Consider the following 16,118-nt stretch of genomic DNA (forward strand, 5'->3'; position numbering starts at 1 on the left):
GAGAGAGAGAGAGAAGGAGAGAAGGAACGCACCTTGAATGTGCGTGCATCCGCAGAAACGTGCGTAATGCGCGCGCGGTGCAGATTGCAGGGGACCTGAACACTCCGTTCGAGCGAGCTGTAAGCGCCGAGAGCGTGACTATCGCGCAACCCTTCTTTGTCCGTGCCATTAAGCAGAAAGAAAAGGGAACATCTTTACGGAGGACAGAAGGAGACGACGTCTGACAAGGGGGACCGCCGCTTCGTCGCCACTTTGCGAACGTTCTATCGTACCCCGTGTGTGTCTCGTTAACGTTTCGTTCCGGCTCGTGACTTGCGTGTCGTTTCTCCAGCAGGAGAACTTTGGAGAGAACCGCATTGCGGCTATTATTTATTGCAGTACCGCGAATGACACGGTGGAGTCTGGATGTTTCTCGAAATGTGATTGTCTGAATTTCCATAACGTTCGGTGCAATTAAATGGAAGACAATCACTATTTTTAAAAAAAATTTTCTTATCTTTTCATAACTAGTTTTCATAACTAGTCCGTCAGATTTGAGATTGAGATTGGATTTAACTAATCAAAAGAAACCAATTCAACTTATAAAGAGAGGCTACGCTCTGCTTTTCACCGATTTTAATCAAACTTGCAATAATATTAGAGGAACCTATCAAATAAATATCTATGAAACCGTTCCTGCTAATGGCCTTAGAAGCCGAGTAATGAGCATTAAAAATACCAAAAAAATCTGAAAACAGTCTAATATTTCGGAAAGTATGCATTTTTTTGAGAAAAAATGGTAGGATTTAATAAGATGTATTTATTGGCTTTATTGATTTGACCTTGGGAGGCATAGTCAATCTTGACCTTGGCGATGCCATTCAAAGTCAAAACCAATAAAACCAATAAATCCAATATATCTTATTAAATTCTACCATTTTTGTATAAAACATCTCTTTCAAAATATACTTTCCGAGATATTATACTGTTTCCAGGTTTTTGGTATATATTTAAATGCTCATTACGCGGCTTCTAAGGCCCATTAGCGGAAACGGTGTTTACAGGTGTTCATTTGAGGCTCCTCTAACATCGTTACAAGTTTGATTAAAATCGGTGAAGAGCAGAATGTAACCTCTCTTTGTTAGATTTGATTGTCAAATATAAATCTCAATCTCTAAATCTCAAATTTAAATTCCAATCTCAATCTCTATAGAAGCTGATACGGACTTTGAGCACATTTGTTTTTTTTTATTTCTTCCATTATTATATTTGTATTATTTATTGATGTAAATACGAAATTTTTAATCTAAAAATTATAGTTGTGTTAATATTGAGACGTCTGGAATTAAAAAAAAAGAACTCATATGTATTTATAATATTGAAAAGATTATAATTTAAAGATTAAATTTCATTTAAAAAAATGCCCATTATATTTTACACATTATATTTACTTCGAAAATACATTATGGATCGTAACAGTTGAGAGATGCCACGAAGAAAGTAATTTACAGAAGGAATGTAATCGTGGCTGACGAAGTTTGTTGTCAGCCATGGTTCTTCCAATCCACCCCGGTAATCATTTATCACGATATCTTAATGTCGCCATTAAAAAGGACGGTTGTTCACTGCGTTTACAACGTCGTTGTTGTTGTCGCGATCGTTGAATTACAGCAGCGGAGTGCAATTTTATTTCATGCTCGCGTCTAGCTCGGCCGTGCGACCATTAGAGACGTCGGTCGCAACAGTCGTTACCCTTCTTTGTGCGTGCCATTAAACGTGAATAAGGGTGTCTTTAAGAGGAGACGCACGACAAGGATGAGCTTTTTATTACCGCTGCCATCCGTGTCTTACGACTCATATATGTCGTCGGGGTTCTCGTTATCGTTAAGACTGTTCCTTGCTCGGCGCAATCCTCGTTATCATCCATCTTAGATAGCCATTCGATTACGAAAGAAAGCGCGAAGACAAAAAGATAATCGGAACTTGATTGTATCTCGTCATTGGCGCGATATAGCGTGTTAATGAACAGTCAGATCGTTTTTGAAATGTCTGTCTTTTTTCACATTTATCTCGGCAAGAATTATTGTAATCTTTTCTATCATATACACATAGTTTGCTAATGCCAACTTCATATGTTGATGTTGCGTCCTTATTATCTAAATGCATAAATCATTAATATACACAAAAAAGTATTTAAAAATATCTATCATCTCTCATTAAATACATATATATCTATCATTTTACTAAAGATGATTTGAGTTTATATGGCTTAATTGTCAAATACAATTCTATCCTTATTCCAATGGAATTCCTTTGGTTACGATCTATTTGACCTTATTTGCTTCGAGACATTTATAATACGTAGGCTAGATCCTTTATTATACATTTTATTATACATTTTGGGTAACAGTGATGACATTTTCATTTCAATTTAAAAGTATTGTATAGACAAATGGAGGGGTGTTAATGTATACATGAGCGTCATTCGTTCTCGAATAGTGGGTACGCAAAAAGCTATCGCTTATGTCAATTCCTTCGCCGGTATCGACAGGAAGTTAAATGCATGTCGAGTTTCTCAAGATGCGAGGAAGCGAGGCGAATCGACTCCGCCTCATTTTAATCGTCCTGTCAATTTACGCGAAAAAGGAGTCTGGGAAAAATGTTGAAAGTAATTGCCAGTTGGACCATGTCACCTCCAGCATATTGCCTCCAGTAATATGCGGATGTAGACCGGATCTCAGTGAGTGATGAACGGGCAAGTCTTCTCTTCGCGTCTCCTCTGCCTTTTCTATTCACGGCTCGATATCATTATTACCTAACGTTACAATTGCTTTTAGTTTACGGTACCACGATACGGTTGGTACATTCATATCGTAGCTGAATGCTGTTAATTTTTCATAAATCGTATATCGCAGATGCGCGTAATATTCTTATGCTTAATAAATCTCGGTCACTCGCCGCTTCAGGAGAGCGATCTTCTCGCTGCAATCCTTGACTCGATCGACCACGAAGCGATGCGCAAAAAAGCATTTTTTTTGTAATAGAAGCACCGACAGCAGGAGGAGGAACACTCCCGTGGATACGGTGCACCTATGTGCGCCACAGGATCGATGACAGGACGCAAGAAAGCCTTCGCAAGGCAAACCAGCCTCGCAGCCTTAATCGTAGACCTTTGGTTTCTTTCTCTCTTAACCTGCCTCTCGCGGCGCCGGGCGAGTTCCGTGGATGAAAAAATCGGCGCGCCGAGTCGATAGCGTCTCCCAAGTGCACGCAGTGATATCGTCATCGCATCCTTTGCGGCCAGGACGCATCCCATCGCGACTACTTCCTTTCGAGGCAACGGGCGGGGAGGCGAACGATGTAGAAGAAACTGCAACGGGATAAAAAGCCGACAAGCCAGACGCATCCCGCTGGCAGAATCGCAGACGTTCGTGAGATCGGTGGCGATCGTTTCGAAAAGCACAACCGCGAAGGACGCAGGTATGAAAGCACGCAATGGATACGCTTGAACGGTGTGACGTGCCGCAGGTGCGTGTTATACGGCGCAACGCCGCAGCGTGTGCTCTCACGGCGAACTGGTTAGGAACTGGTACAGGGTGTTACCTATTAAGCGTGCAGGGTGAGGAAGCCTTTCTTTCCTGATTGATGTACCTATTTTTTCCAGCCTATCCATTAATTAAATTGAAGAGCTGCTGGTTTGTTTTTTCATTGATGTAAATCTCGTCTGATGTCATCCGTGCGAGAAAAATTTTGATTTTTTAAACCAAAAAGATACCAACAAGAATAACATTTTGATGAGATCAAACAGAATTTTTCATGATAACCAAAAATTCTCACCAAAATGTTATTCCTCTTAGCATCTTTTGTTGATTTAATCAAAATTAAATAGAATTTATGACAACTACAAATTCTGTTTGATCTCGTCAAAATTTTTGTTGATATCTTTTGTTGATTTAACCAAAACATTTTTTTCAGTGTGTAAATCATGTTAATAAAATAATCCCAAAATTGACACATTAATACATACCGTGTAATAGAAATTCCTAATGCTTCTCAAGATAAGTCAAATGCTTCTTTAAAATAAAATAAAAGATCGAGTGTCGCGTAAGTAATTCTAAACTAATATAACTAAGTAGTTATCTAATCTCACAAAACAGGTATTTCACGACTATCGCTTCTTTTTTCTAAGTGATTTTTTAAGAGAACCAGAATCAACGTCAGTAAGGACACGGATCGTGATCCAAGGGGATTTTCATCGAAATGTCGACGTTACACAATCAAGATGCCGTTCTACCCGGCATCCTGTACCCACTTCTTCGATTCCGTCTCTAATCCACCACGTGGATTCTCATATCACGTTTTGCTGATTCCGCTTCTGCACTCGTTGGCGCCTATGCTCGGAGGCATCCCAGCTGAACCGGCTGGTCCTCTTTTCCCTCTATCTCGCAGGAACGATAGACACTTGGCGTGCAACCGGTGCGGCTTTGCTGCCCCTGGTCGACGTCTATTTATAGATTCCGCAGTATTACCTGCGAGCTGTATGTTTGTGATCGCGTGAGCGAATACGTGTGCGTTGCGTGCGTTCGTGCGTGCGTGCGTGCGTGCGTGCGTGCATGCGGTTGCCAGAGGATACCGCCGACTGTCTGCTCGACTCGGCTTCCTCGAGCGCAGGGGGATATACCTGGTGTGATATATCGCGGATCGTTTCGACGATTGCTACTTTGTAGCGGCTCGACGTAGGTATTTATGCGCCTACGAATCGGATTCGTCCGTTGCGAAATGGTTTCTCTCGGTCTCTGCTCTTGGCTAATCACATGGCTATCGAAAACATTAATTTCCGCGATGCTAATAAGTCATTAGTCGAGACCGATCTTCGAGAGAATCACCCAGGACACCCTGTACAATGATTCGATCGGAACGTTGTCACGTGAGATCTAAAGGAGAAAAGATTTATCGGCAGTGCATTTTAGCACTGACACCTTCGTAAACGTTACAATGTAGAGATATTTGTAAAAAATTACATTGTAAAAGACGATAGTCCGATTTAATTGCGTGACTGTTTTCTATACTTATAATTAGAAAAAAAGGACATAATTGTAATAAAACTACAAATTTTATGCATAATGTAATAAGACTTGTATAGTTGTCACTTACATAGTTGCAGTATACAATAGTTTATTCATCTATTAATTGTGTTAGGAATAAGATTACACGTAGTTGTATTTACATACATAGTTGTTACTTATATTATTGTATTTACACTTATATAGTTACTGTCACTAAATTGTCTATAATGTAGAACAAACTGGTTTATAGTTGCAACTATAAAATTATTTATCCAACATATCTCTCTCTCTCTCTCTTTTTTGTTATGCATTTAAAGAAAAAAACATAATAGTAGCAACTATATAGATAACAACTATACTATTTTTATATATAAATTAATATATATATTTATATATATGTTGAATAAACTATTTTATAATTATTGCAACTACAAAATAATTTATTCAACTATATTAATTTTACGTACAAAACATGTAATTGTCATCTTTAGTTATAATGTTATATCTTTTTCTCTAAATATAACGAGCGACTGATGGTCAATCTTCTGTTGAGCTTTTTCTAATCTATGCGGATCGCAAACGTTTTCTCCACCTTTCTTCCTCTTACTATTTATAGTTTCTAAATATCATTTGAAAAGAAAAAAAAGAGTAAGAGAGAGGGAGGTGGAACGAATGGATATTGGCAAACGAATGAACGGGTACGACCGTTCTATTTCTTAGGAATGGCACTCTAAGGCAGGCGAGGCCGCGGTTATACCCGCTATCTTCCTTCCATCCGGAGTGTAATTACATGGCTTGTTCCTTTAGCTCTTCTTTTGGTACCGAGAGAAGCGGCGCAATCTCTCTACCGTCGCTACCGCCACCGCCGCGAGACTATTTATAGATCATAGATTATTATCTGCAATATATACGTGCCTTGGCCATCACATATAAGCGAAATATCCGTTCCACAGATAGTCATAATTATTACGTGGCTAAACTGGCCGATTATTATTACGCTTGAGTCTTCATATTTTGCTCCTCTTTTTTTCGACATTTTCGCTTATAAACGATCGCGTCAACCGATCGCACTGTCTTTCACAACCGATGGAATAATAATAATATAGAAATGAAAAGAGAGGAAGGGAGAACAAGCGACAAGAAGAACGATTATCCGTGTATCAGCCCGTTATTCGATAACATCGAAGATAAATATCATGCCTGATTTATTACGGTTAACTGAATATGGAACGTAGAATATAGAGATATATCTATATATATATATATATATGAGAGTAGTTCATCAAGTCGTTCATATAGACAGATAAACGAATGAATGATAAATTACTTTAAAATTTATTTGCATCCTATTAAGTATAAGTTTTATAAAATCAGCAATGCCCAGAATCTTTTCAAGATTGCTAATTAACTCGTAAGAGGAATACATACTTTTTGTGACGCTAAAGGAACGTATGAATCCTTGGTAATTAAAATTTTTTATTTAGTTTTCTTCTTTCAGAATTTTAACATCTAAATTTAGCATAAATATGATACGATAATTACTCTACATGAATAGAACAAAATTATAAAAAAGATTGCGAAACATAAAATTATTCTAAATTATTACAGTATTTAAAAATTAAGAAAATGTCAGGATCACCAGAACCCCCAGATATGTACATTCCAGTTACAGATTAATGTTTAGATTGTAACACAGCATTGTAACTTTTATGAAAGAAATTAACAAAGTGAATGATGCCAACAATCAAACAGCTAAACAATAAAATAATTAAATAGAAGAAGAGATGGTTACTTTCGTGCGATGATGCTGTCCGTGATTGCGTGTGTCACATCGATGGATGTTTTCCTCCTCATTCTTATCCTTATCGTAATTATTGTCAAAAGGGATTAGATTTTATCGCAGTTGCTGCAAGGCGGCTTTATAAATAGAAACTTTTGCACGCAGGTTTTGCATAAGGCGCCTAATACGCATCCTGGCGATTATTCCTGGCGCCAGCGCACAGTGGGCCTCCTCCAGGCTTCCTTCGAGGCCCTCATCCCTGTCTAATGGCAGATGGTTAATGGGAAGTTAATGTCCGCCGTGTGCTAACTACAAGACCGGTCTTTCTTCCTCTTTCCACGAGCCTCCTCTTTTCCTTGCATCTCGCGGCTGCTATTCCGCTTTTTCTTTTCTCCCATCTTTCTTCTTATTCCATTGAATCTTCTTTTTTCCCTCCCTCCCCGCTTCGTCGTTTTCCTCTATCTCCTCTTCCGATTTCACGAGCATCTTGTGATCTTTCTCTCCGCGTACGTCGGCGTCGATTGCTGCGTGATGAGTGTAGCGTGTAATTGAGCAGCTCTAATTGCGTGTACTGTTAGAAGAAGATGACTCGATCCTGATGACGGCATGGATATAAAGTTTATTTATAGCTGTATGATCATAGGTGCTCCGACAGATATTTTCTAACGTAGGTATCGTTTTCGAGAATGTTGTCTGAATTTTTAATCGATCGTTATATTCTTGTATTGTTTCAACTCACTCATCAATTTTTTTTTCTTTTAAGATTTTAGAACTGTATGCATTTTATGAATCTAAAATTCACTCCTCGACTCTGTCTCTGTCAGGTTTAGAGCTTAGAGGATTTGCTCTAATCTGACAGCGACATATATCGCGGCGTAAGACTGAAACTATAAAGTACTCGGAAAGCCTTAAGCTTCGCATCAGGGATATTCTCACGTCCTCATCCTCAATACTGATACCGTTGATAGCTTCTTAACCCTTCAATGCCACATTATACCGTTTTGTCACGAGTGTAACACACTGTAGATAATGTGTATGGTATACTCTCTAAATCTCGTGGAGTGAAACCTCACTCGAAGAGACTGAAAATTTAGCTTATTTTGAAAAAAAAATCATTCTTGTTCAAGAGTGGCAGATTTTCATTCTTTTTAGAGTGAGATTCACTCTTTTAAAATGAGATTCATTCCAAAGATTATTATATATATATATATATATATATATATATATATATATAAAGGGATTATATATTTTTTATTATACAAGTGTATTATATATAGTATATTTATGGATAAGTATTTATCAATAAATAATATTTTTTACTCCTTATATGTACAAATATCGCTCAAAACTTCACTTTCGTAGATTCATTCAATTCGTAAAAAATTGTCGAGCAACCCGATCTTCCAGTCGTCTTAATTTGTGAGACTTATCTGCAGATTTTACCTTCTCGCGCGAGACGGTGGCGGCGCACGGACGTCGCCGTGTGAGAACATCGTCATCGTTGTGCCGGGAATAGAACCGGCCCCCTGGTCGATGCACCCCGGCAAGAAACGAGTCCTGTGCACCGCAATACCGACGCCTCTTCTATGACGCTCGCATTGTATTTCCAAGTCTTCCTGAGGGTTTGATCGACGTAATCTCTCGATCCGATTAGACGACTCCTCCTTTGTTCACTCGAATGAACTCCGTACGACCATGCTGTGGTCTCGCGAGATTCCTGGATGTACAATCCCGTGACAGCGAAGATCCTTTGTTCCGTCCATCTTTGCACGAAAGCGGCACTCTTTGTTCTACCGATTCTATCCCTCGTATTATCAGCTCTTGATCTTTGCACATCCTTTTCTTCATCAATTTTCCTTTTCGTAAATCTCTTATTACATAAATATATCGATGCGTGATGTGAATCAAGGTGATTCTTCAGTATCTTTAATTATTCGGATATTTTGGAGCTCGATGATTTCGAAGACTTACACTGTTAGATCAAAAGAGCAATGATGACATTTTAACTTTTCAATATGTATGTTAAAATATAAAACAATTCATTTCTTAGTTTCAAAGTAAACAACGTCCAACTCTGAGACATTTTTCTTATTTTTTTAAATAGTGCAATGATTTGAAATAATTTTATGTTTCATAATCTTATTCTTCACAGTTTTGTTCCATTCATGTAAGTTAATTATTGTACTATATTTAAAATAAAATTCAAATGTTATAATTTTTTTATGTAACTGAAAATTTTATAAGTCCTAATCACAAATAAATTTAATAGGTCCCATATAAGTAAAAATATATGTTATGGATTTATATATTTGCAAAAAATTGCGTAAAAAAGATATTTATTTTTTTGAGATTTTCTTCCAAATTACTATGGCCAGTGTTTTCTCATAGCAAAAAAAACTTGCTCGTTAACGGAATCTGCACGATCAAAAAATTCTCTGCACCTTATTTTCTCAACGTCTTAATTACAATGCCGTAATGATCGTGACGGTCACTTTCCGTGGGACGCAAAAGTTCTCACGAGAAGCTCTTCGTGAATACGCACTTCTTTCGTTTGTCTCATTTTCACGACAAAGTTTCGAGAGGTTTATATTCTAAAACTTGCAGGAAAGAGTTGTGTATCTTGAATAATTCAAACACTCGAGAAATATAAACGCAGAATTGATGTTCTCTAAATTTCTTCGATATACATATATTATTTGCGGGCGAAGGCCGCGAAAGGTATACAGTGCTAATGAACGGCGCGCTTGGATCGAAGCAAAAGCTCGAGTTTACTCAACAATTAGCTGCTCGAGGCGCGCCGAGTGGAATCCACGGGTGAACGCGGTACGTTTACATTTAGCATAACGTACATACAGATCCATGTCTACGTCGTTCCGCGCCTTTTTTTCTTTCGCCACGGCCGGAGAGAAAGGTCGAAGTTGCGGCCGCACACAAACGAGTTTGTTGACTCTGAACTTTTCGCGGATTCGGTCACTGTATCGTAACAATATGATCCTTAATTAAACTTTATTTTAATTTTCCAAAGCTGACGATAAATCTGTTGGATCTATTCAATTATTAATTTTTGTGTAAAAAATGTCAATTTAATTTTTTTTATATTACATTTGTAAATTTGGATGAAAATATACTTATTAAAATATACTTATAATTGTAGTATCCGTCCTTTTTTATACAAGTTATGTCGTTTTAGTTTCTTAAAATTTATTAGTGTCTTTTAATTAATACAAATTAAATTTAATTAATTAAGAGAATACCTATATTCAAAGCAGATCTTTGTAGTTACATTTCTGTGTAAATTTATATACATATCTAATTTGCAAATTGCGCGCCGACATTTTTTTTAAATATTAAAATGTATTATTAGAAGTAAAACCAAAATAGTAATATTACTTATTAAATTGAAACAAACAATTATTAATAATTTTTTATGCTAATAAGCATCTTTATAAAAATATTAATAATTAGATATTTTAATAAAAATCTTAGATCTGCAAATAATTTTATTACTAATAGGCATTCTCTTTTTTAATTAGATTTATTCTTATTTGTCCATATTCATATCAAATTAAATTAAATTATTGTACCTTATTGAATTATTTTACAGACAAACAGATAATTACAAATTGTCTGACATATCCAATTAGTAACTGTATTACAAATTTTGGTGTCAGCTCCATAAGATTAATAAAGAAAAATGAAGCAAAAGAATTTCTTAATTTTATCCTCCTTCTAAAGATCGAAAAAAAATCCTTTATTTTTGCTGCTCGCACGTCACTCCAGTGATATATGTATTTAGAAGAACGATTGTCGGGATTTTTGCGCGTAGAATGTGCCGGACGTCGGTAGCACATGGCAGGAAGTGCAATTTTGCGAAATTGCGTTTCGGTGAGACATTGCGCACCAGCACGGACGTTGTAATTCGGTTTGCATGATAGCTGACAAAATCTTGAAGAACGCTTATCGTAAATTCGCTAACATTTATTTGTGTGTGTATGTTGAGCAAGACAAGATTTAAACGACATGCTAATGCTTTGTTAATCTCAATATTTCAAATTAATCGTACATTTCGAGAAGCTCTAGTCCCCCAGAATTGACGCCAAAATTTATAAATTACTAACATTGACCCATCTGTGAGACCCATTTAATATATGCTGATCAAAAGATTAATTAATTTCGAGAAACCAAAATGACAAAATTTGTATGAAAAAATTGAATGGTAAATTTTAATAAAAATAATTTAAATTTGCAATGTAATATAAAGAAAATTGAATTATTTGACATTTTTGTGTAAAATGATTGCTACAATAATTATTCAAGTGCATCTTAATGAAAATAATCTAAATTAACAAAAAAAGTTAAATGTTTGACATTTTTGTGTAAAATAACAATTGTTACAATAATAGATGCAAAAACTAAGAACTAATAAATTCAAATATAATGTATCTATTTATTATCGTAATGTTATCATAAACAGTACTTCGCAGAAAAAACTGAATTATTTTTACTCTTCAGAATTTTTCTTATCCAAACAATCACTGCATAGGTTCTCTAATAAATCACATCAACTCCAAAAAAATATAATTGAGTGAGTCCAATAGACTACGTCAACTCCGGAGAGTTAAATATGAAGAAAACTGAGATGCGTGTAACACGATCAGCTTAAATTTTCCATTCGTTACTCGCTATCGATGTGTCGATTTGCTTTTTCGATCTTACAAGGGACCATTTAGGATTGGACAAGTAAGTTAGTCAATCTTTAACTAATATCAAGGATTTTCACTAACTTGTTGTAACAAATCGAGATGGTCTCTTGTCGGCATCATCGATGGAGCGTCGTGAACGATGGCGCCGATGAGACGAATAGCTCGGTCGATCTATGCAGAAGAGGTGGCGGCGGTAGCGGCGTTAAAAGCCATACTTTACTGTCTACGATCTCGTAACGATCATTCCCGTACCGTTATTCTCGGTCAAGGTTCTCGCGCCAAGATCGAATTGAAATATCCCGTTCATCAAGTCTGCGTCGAGCGCGATCAGGATCTGAGACGCGCGTGGTCCAACGACCTGGCGAGCTTCTCCTCTGTTCTCTTTCGCTTGTAAACAACGACGTGATAACCTGGATATATCGAGATTAATTAACGAGATTAGTGTGCACATATTTTGCTAGGAATCACAGAGGCGGATCCTATGGAAATTAATAAAATTTATATAGCAGGAGGTTCGAGCTGGGTCTCATAGGAATAATTTTCCTTGAGAAGACTTATTAATTCTCGAAGATATATATCGCGTAAAACGAGGGTAACGTATTTCTAGCATCTTCTTCTTAAGCAAAATAAAAAGTCACGATGACATCAAAGTGACTCTAAAATGATTATTAAAAATTATTTTTTTAATCAATCATGATTCATTTTAATGTCATTTTGACGTTATCGTAATCTATTTGTTCTGCTTGGATTATTCTTACGAAAAAAATATACTTTTATCGATCTGAAATGACACTCAAATTGAGTGTTAATCCTCAAGTTCGAAGTTTATTTGGGAGTTAACTCAATTAGGCGTTATTTCGGATTACCAAGAGATATTTTTTCTATTCGATTTCAATGTCCAAGTCGTTGGTTCAGGTTTCGTAGAGTCGCCTGTCTCGTGTGAGCGACGGAAATTTACCATTAGAATATTTATGCTGCTATTTTATTAACAATTCCGATGACTTTGAGAGACGGCCGCTGCTTTTTTACACTCTCGTCCTGCGATTAGGGGATTACGTAAAACCGAGATACCTCCGATGCTATAAACGCGCGTATGCACCGTTTGAAAGCCATTTCTCCGCGTCAACGCGAGCACGTGCGGTAATGTTTCGCCATCGCGTCGCGTAACAATCTCGGCTGCAACAAAAGAAATATCCAGTGGGTGTCCCGTTTTGCACGTTTGACACGCGCGAACTCTGCGCGAGTCTCAACGCGCGTGTTATAAAGCTGCGAAGAAATCCACACACTTGCCGCGGGGACGCACTCGCGGAGGCGGAGTGTGAGGTCGTATGAGGTCGTACCACATGGTGGAGAGATATGAACGAGCGAATAGGTTGAGGGTCGTGAGTGGCCGTTGACCCTGCCTGTGTATGTACCTGTGTAATATGCCGTAGTCGGCGAGAGCGTCCGAGCGCGCCTGGACAGGCCGGAATCCGCACATTGGTAATAGCTTCTCTAGTTTACCGGTCTACCTCTCGTAAAAGAAGATATTTATGGCCCTCCCAACCTCTGTGGCCGTGACCAAAAGGTCCTTCCGCAAACTCTGTGGTCCCGAGTGCACAAAGTGCACGGCTGTTAATTAAGGACTAAATTTTGTCTTCAATTTGGATTTTCAAGTGCCGAATCAATCCTTCTTTCGAACAATTTAAGTTATACTGAGAGAAATGTTTTTGGTATGTATAATTATTTATTTTGTCGATGTGAGTAATAAAAACTTTTTTTTTTTTCATTAAAAAGTTATGCTGTTTTAATCGAAATTTTATTTTGACAACGCATTTTTTAAATGAAAAAGTAAGAAAGTTTTTGTTAGTCACATATTAACAAAATAAATGGTTATACGTACCAAACATTTTTCTCAGTGCAGTGTATTGAATTATTATAAATAATCGAATAAAGGTTAAACATTGTTAATTAGATTGCTTTTAGCAATTAAATATGGTCAGCATTGTAAAATAATAATAATTGAAATTTATATAATCTTTCTTGCATCTGCAGCTGTTATGAAAAAGTTTTTCCACAACTTTGATCTCGAGCATGGATGCATAAGGTGTACGGCTTATTAATAACTAAATTTTGCTTTGAATTTAGCAGAATTTCAGCATCGCGATATCGATTCTTCTTTTGAACAACTTAATTACTTGAACAACTTGTTGCAACAATGAGTTAATACATTTTATTTAAAAAAATGGAGTAAATGAATTTTATAAAATTAAAAAATTTTTTGTCAGAACTTTTATGTAGATTGGAACAACACTTCAGAAATACTGAGCAAGTTTATATCTTTTCTTAAAATTTGTTGTATTGTAATAATATTCTTATAATAATATTTTTCATGTATACGACTTCTATAATTTTCTAAAATTTCTAATTATTATAATTTTTAAGAAAATTAAATTTAATTAATTAAATTTTTTTATATTTTATATTTTTTTTATATTTCATAAGATTTCGAAATAAGAAATTTTAGAATTCTCATATATACAAAATTCTAGAAAATATATAGATTTCTGAAAAATGTTTCAATCTGTATAATCTGAGAAAATCTGAGAAAATGTCTAAAAAGTTATAAAATTATTAAAAAGTTATAAAAATTTTTAAATATAAAATTGATAATATTATCAATTACTTAGAATCAATAATTACTTATTAATGTAATTCAATTAATTCTCATACAATATTTTCATATAGAAATGTGTTAAATCTGGCATATAAATTTCGAAAATTTTTATAAAATATCCAATCATCAGATAGTATCATCACATAGTTTAAAATTTATAAGGTCATTTTGCACGGATTTTTTAAATGACTGTAAATATAAATTACATATAAACTTTGAAAAATTATGTGAAAAATTCCGAGAAAAATTTTCAGAAAGGGAAATAATAATAGGAAATAATAATAGGAAAAGTATCAATCTTATATGTTCAAGTAAATTGACTGATATTAATATTTTTCTCTTTAACTTTAGAGTTCATTTATTCTGTTTTTTACAAAATTTTTACAAAATGTCGATTAGCTCACTGCAGTAAGTCCTTTAATTGAACAATCGAATAGAGATTAAATATCAATTAAGTTGCTTTGCGCAATTAAAAGCCTATATAAAAAGTGCCTACATTAAAAGTAAAGTCTATATAAAAGCATCATAAAATTATTAATAAGACTACAAGACTACAATCAGAGAATTATTATTCTACAGAAAATCAAGATTGGAAGAACTGATCGCAGATGCTACAATTTTGTTACAGTATCCATCCATGTTGTCATTAGAACTTCTACCAACTGATAGGATCGCCCGCGATGAGCTGGATCGTGCGAATGTACCAGAAATCTTACCGACGAATGCGGATATTTCACCAGCGGCGAGGGATCTCCTGAAACGACTCTTACAGCCGGATCCTCGTTTGAGACTCCGAACTCTTCTCAGCCTTCAGAGGATCGCTTTTTACATGGGCTATGATATTCAAAGTTACATGCTGAAAAAGGTAATTATATAATACGCTGCAGATTATAATTTTGTCTCTAAAATTATTCAAATAGAAAAATTTATTTGAATATCTATAGTATTAATAGAAAAATTAGATCTGCTATTCTTTTAATTACGCGAAATTTGTATTTTTTTTTAAGTGTAAAACACTGAAAATTTATCATAGTGCAGGATAATTAAAATATTAAAATTATTCGGAAAAAAATATCTTCTTAGAAATTGAGTATTTTATAATATTTTGACAATGTGTTAGATCATATTTTGTTAAAGAGATAATAGTTCTTTTCAAAGAGACAATAATGAATTTGTGTTGTCATTTTTTGTTATGTATAGGAATCGCCATTCCGGATTTTAGGAATCAAAAATCGACAAGAAATGCAGCAACAAAGAATGGATTGTTTCAATAAAAAGTTTTCCAATTTTGAATCTTTCCCTGATGATATTATCACGCAAATGAATCATCAATGATCTCAAATATATGTATAATATGTATCATTCTTTAATTATATATACACGTACACACTTTAAAATGAAAAGCTAGCAGAATTATTTTTGATATTCATAAATAATTTCTTACACAAAATTACAAAATGTAATTAAAAATCCATTAATTAATTTTATTATAAAACAAAATAGGATAGGAATTTTTCAGACAGAATTAAATTCAATTTAATTTAATACATTTTTCACATATGACAGAATTAAATAGTATATGGAATAAAAATATTTTTCATTACATTTTGACAATTTCTTTGAATCCCAAAGATTTTAAAGTCAACTTATTTCTCTGATAATAATCCCTCGTTATTAGATTAAATATTTATCTAATTCAAATAAAATATTGTTAAATTGAGCAATCAATAATTTTCTTTGATTTATCATATTTTTCCATGTATGTGTATGTTGTATATGAAAATTCGATATAGCTTATTTCGAAAGTCACTCAAGTATATGAAAAAGGAATCAACAAATAAATAAAGTCTTTGGCAATCGTTTGGTCTCAGTTTACAAAAGTTTTAATTTTTTAAGAATAGTTAACAGTATTTTTGTTTGTTACAGTATCTCGT

General features: G+C 35.0%; 1 protein-coding gene across 1 annotated transcript in view; it reads left to right on the top strand.

Annotated features, from left to right (window-relative positions):
• Window positions 1-15,519, top strand: part of LOC105624498 (RAC family serine/threonine-protein kinase homolog) — a 62,979-nt gene extending 47,460 nt beyond the window's left edge. The window contains exons 8-9 of the mRNA XM_012205858.1: window positions 14,813-15,049; window positions 15,385-15,519. Coding sequence (XP_012061248.1) covers window positions 14,813-15,049; window positions 15,385-15,519 — 372 coding nt within the window. The remainder of the gene's footprint in view (window positions 1-14,812; window positions 15,050-15,384) is intronic.
• The last annotated feature ends 599 nt before the right edge of the window (window positions 15,520-16,118 follow it).

This window comes from Atta cephalotes (assembly GCF_000143395.1).
Source record: "Atta cephalotes unplaced genomic scaffold scaffold00080, whole genome shotgun sequence".
NCBI lineage: Eukaryota > Metazoa > Arthropoda > Insecta > Hymenoptera > Formicidae > Atta > Atta cephalotes.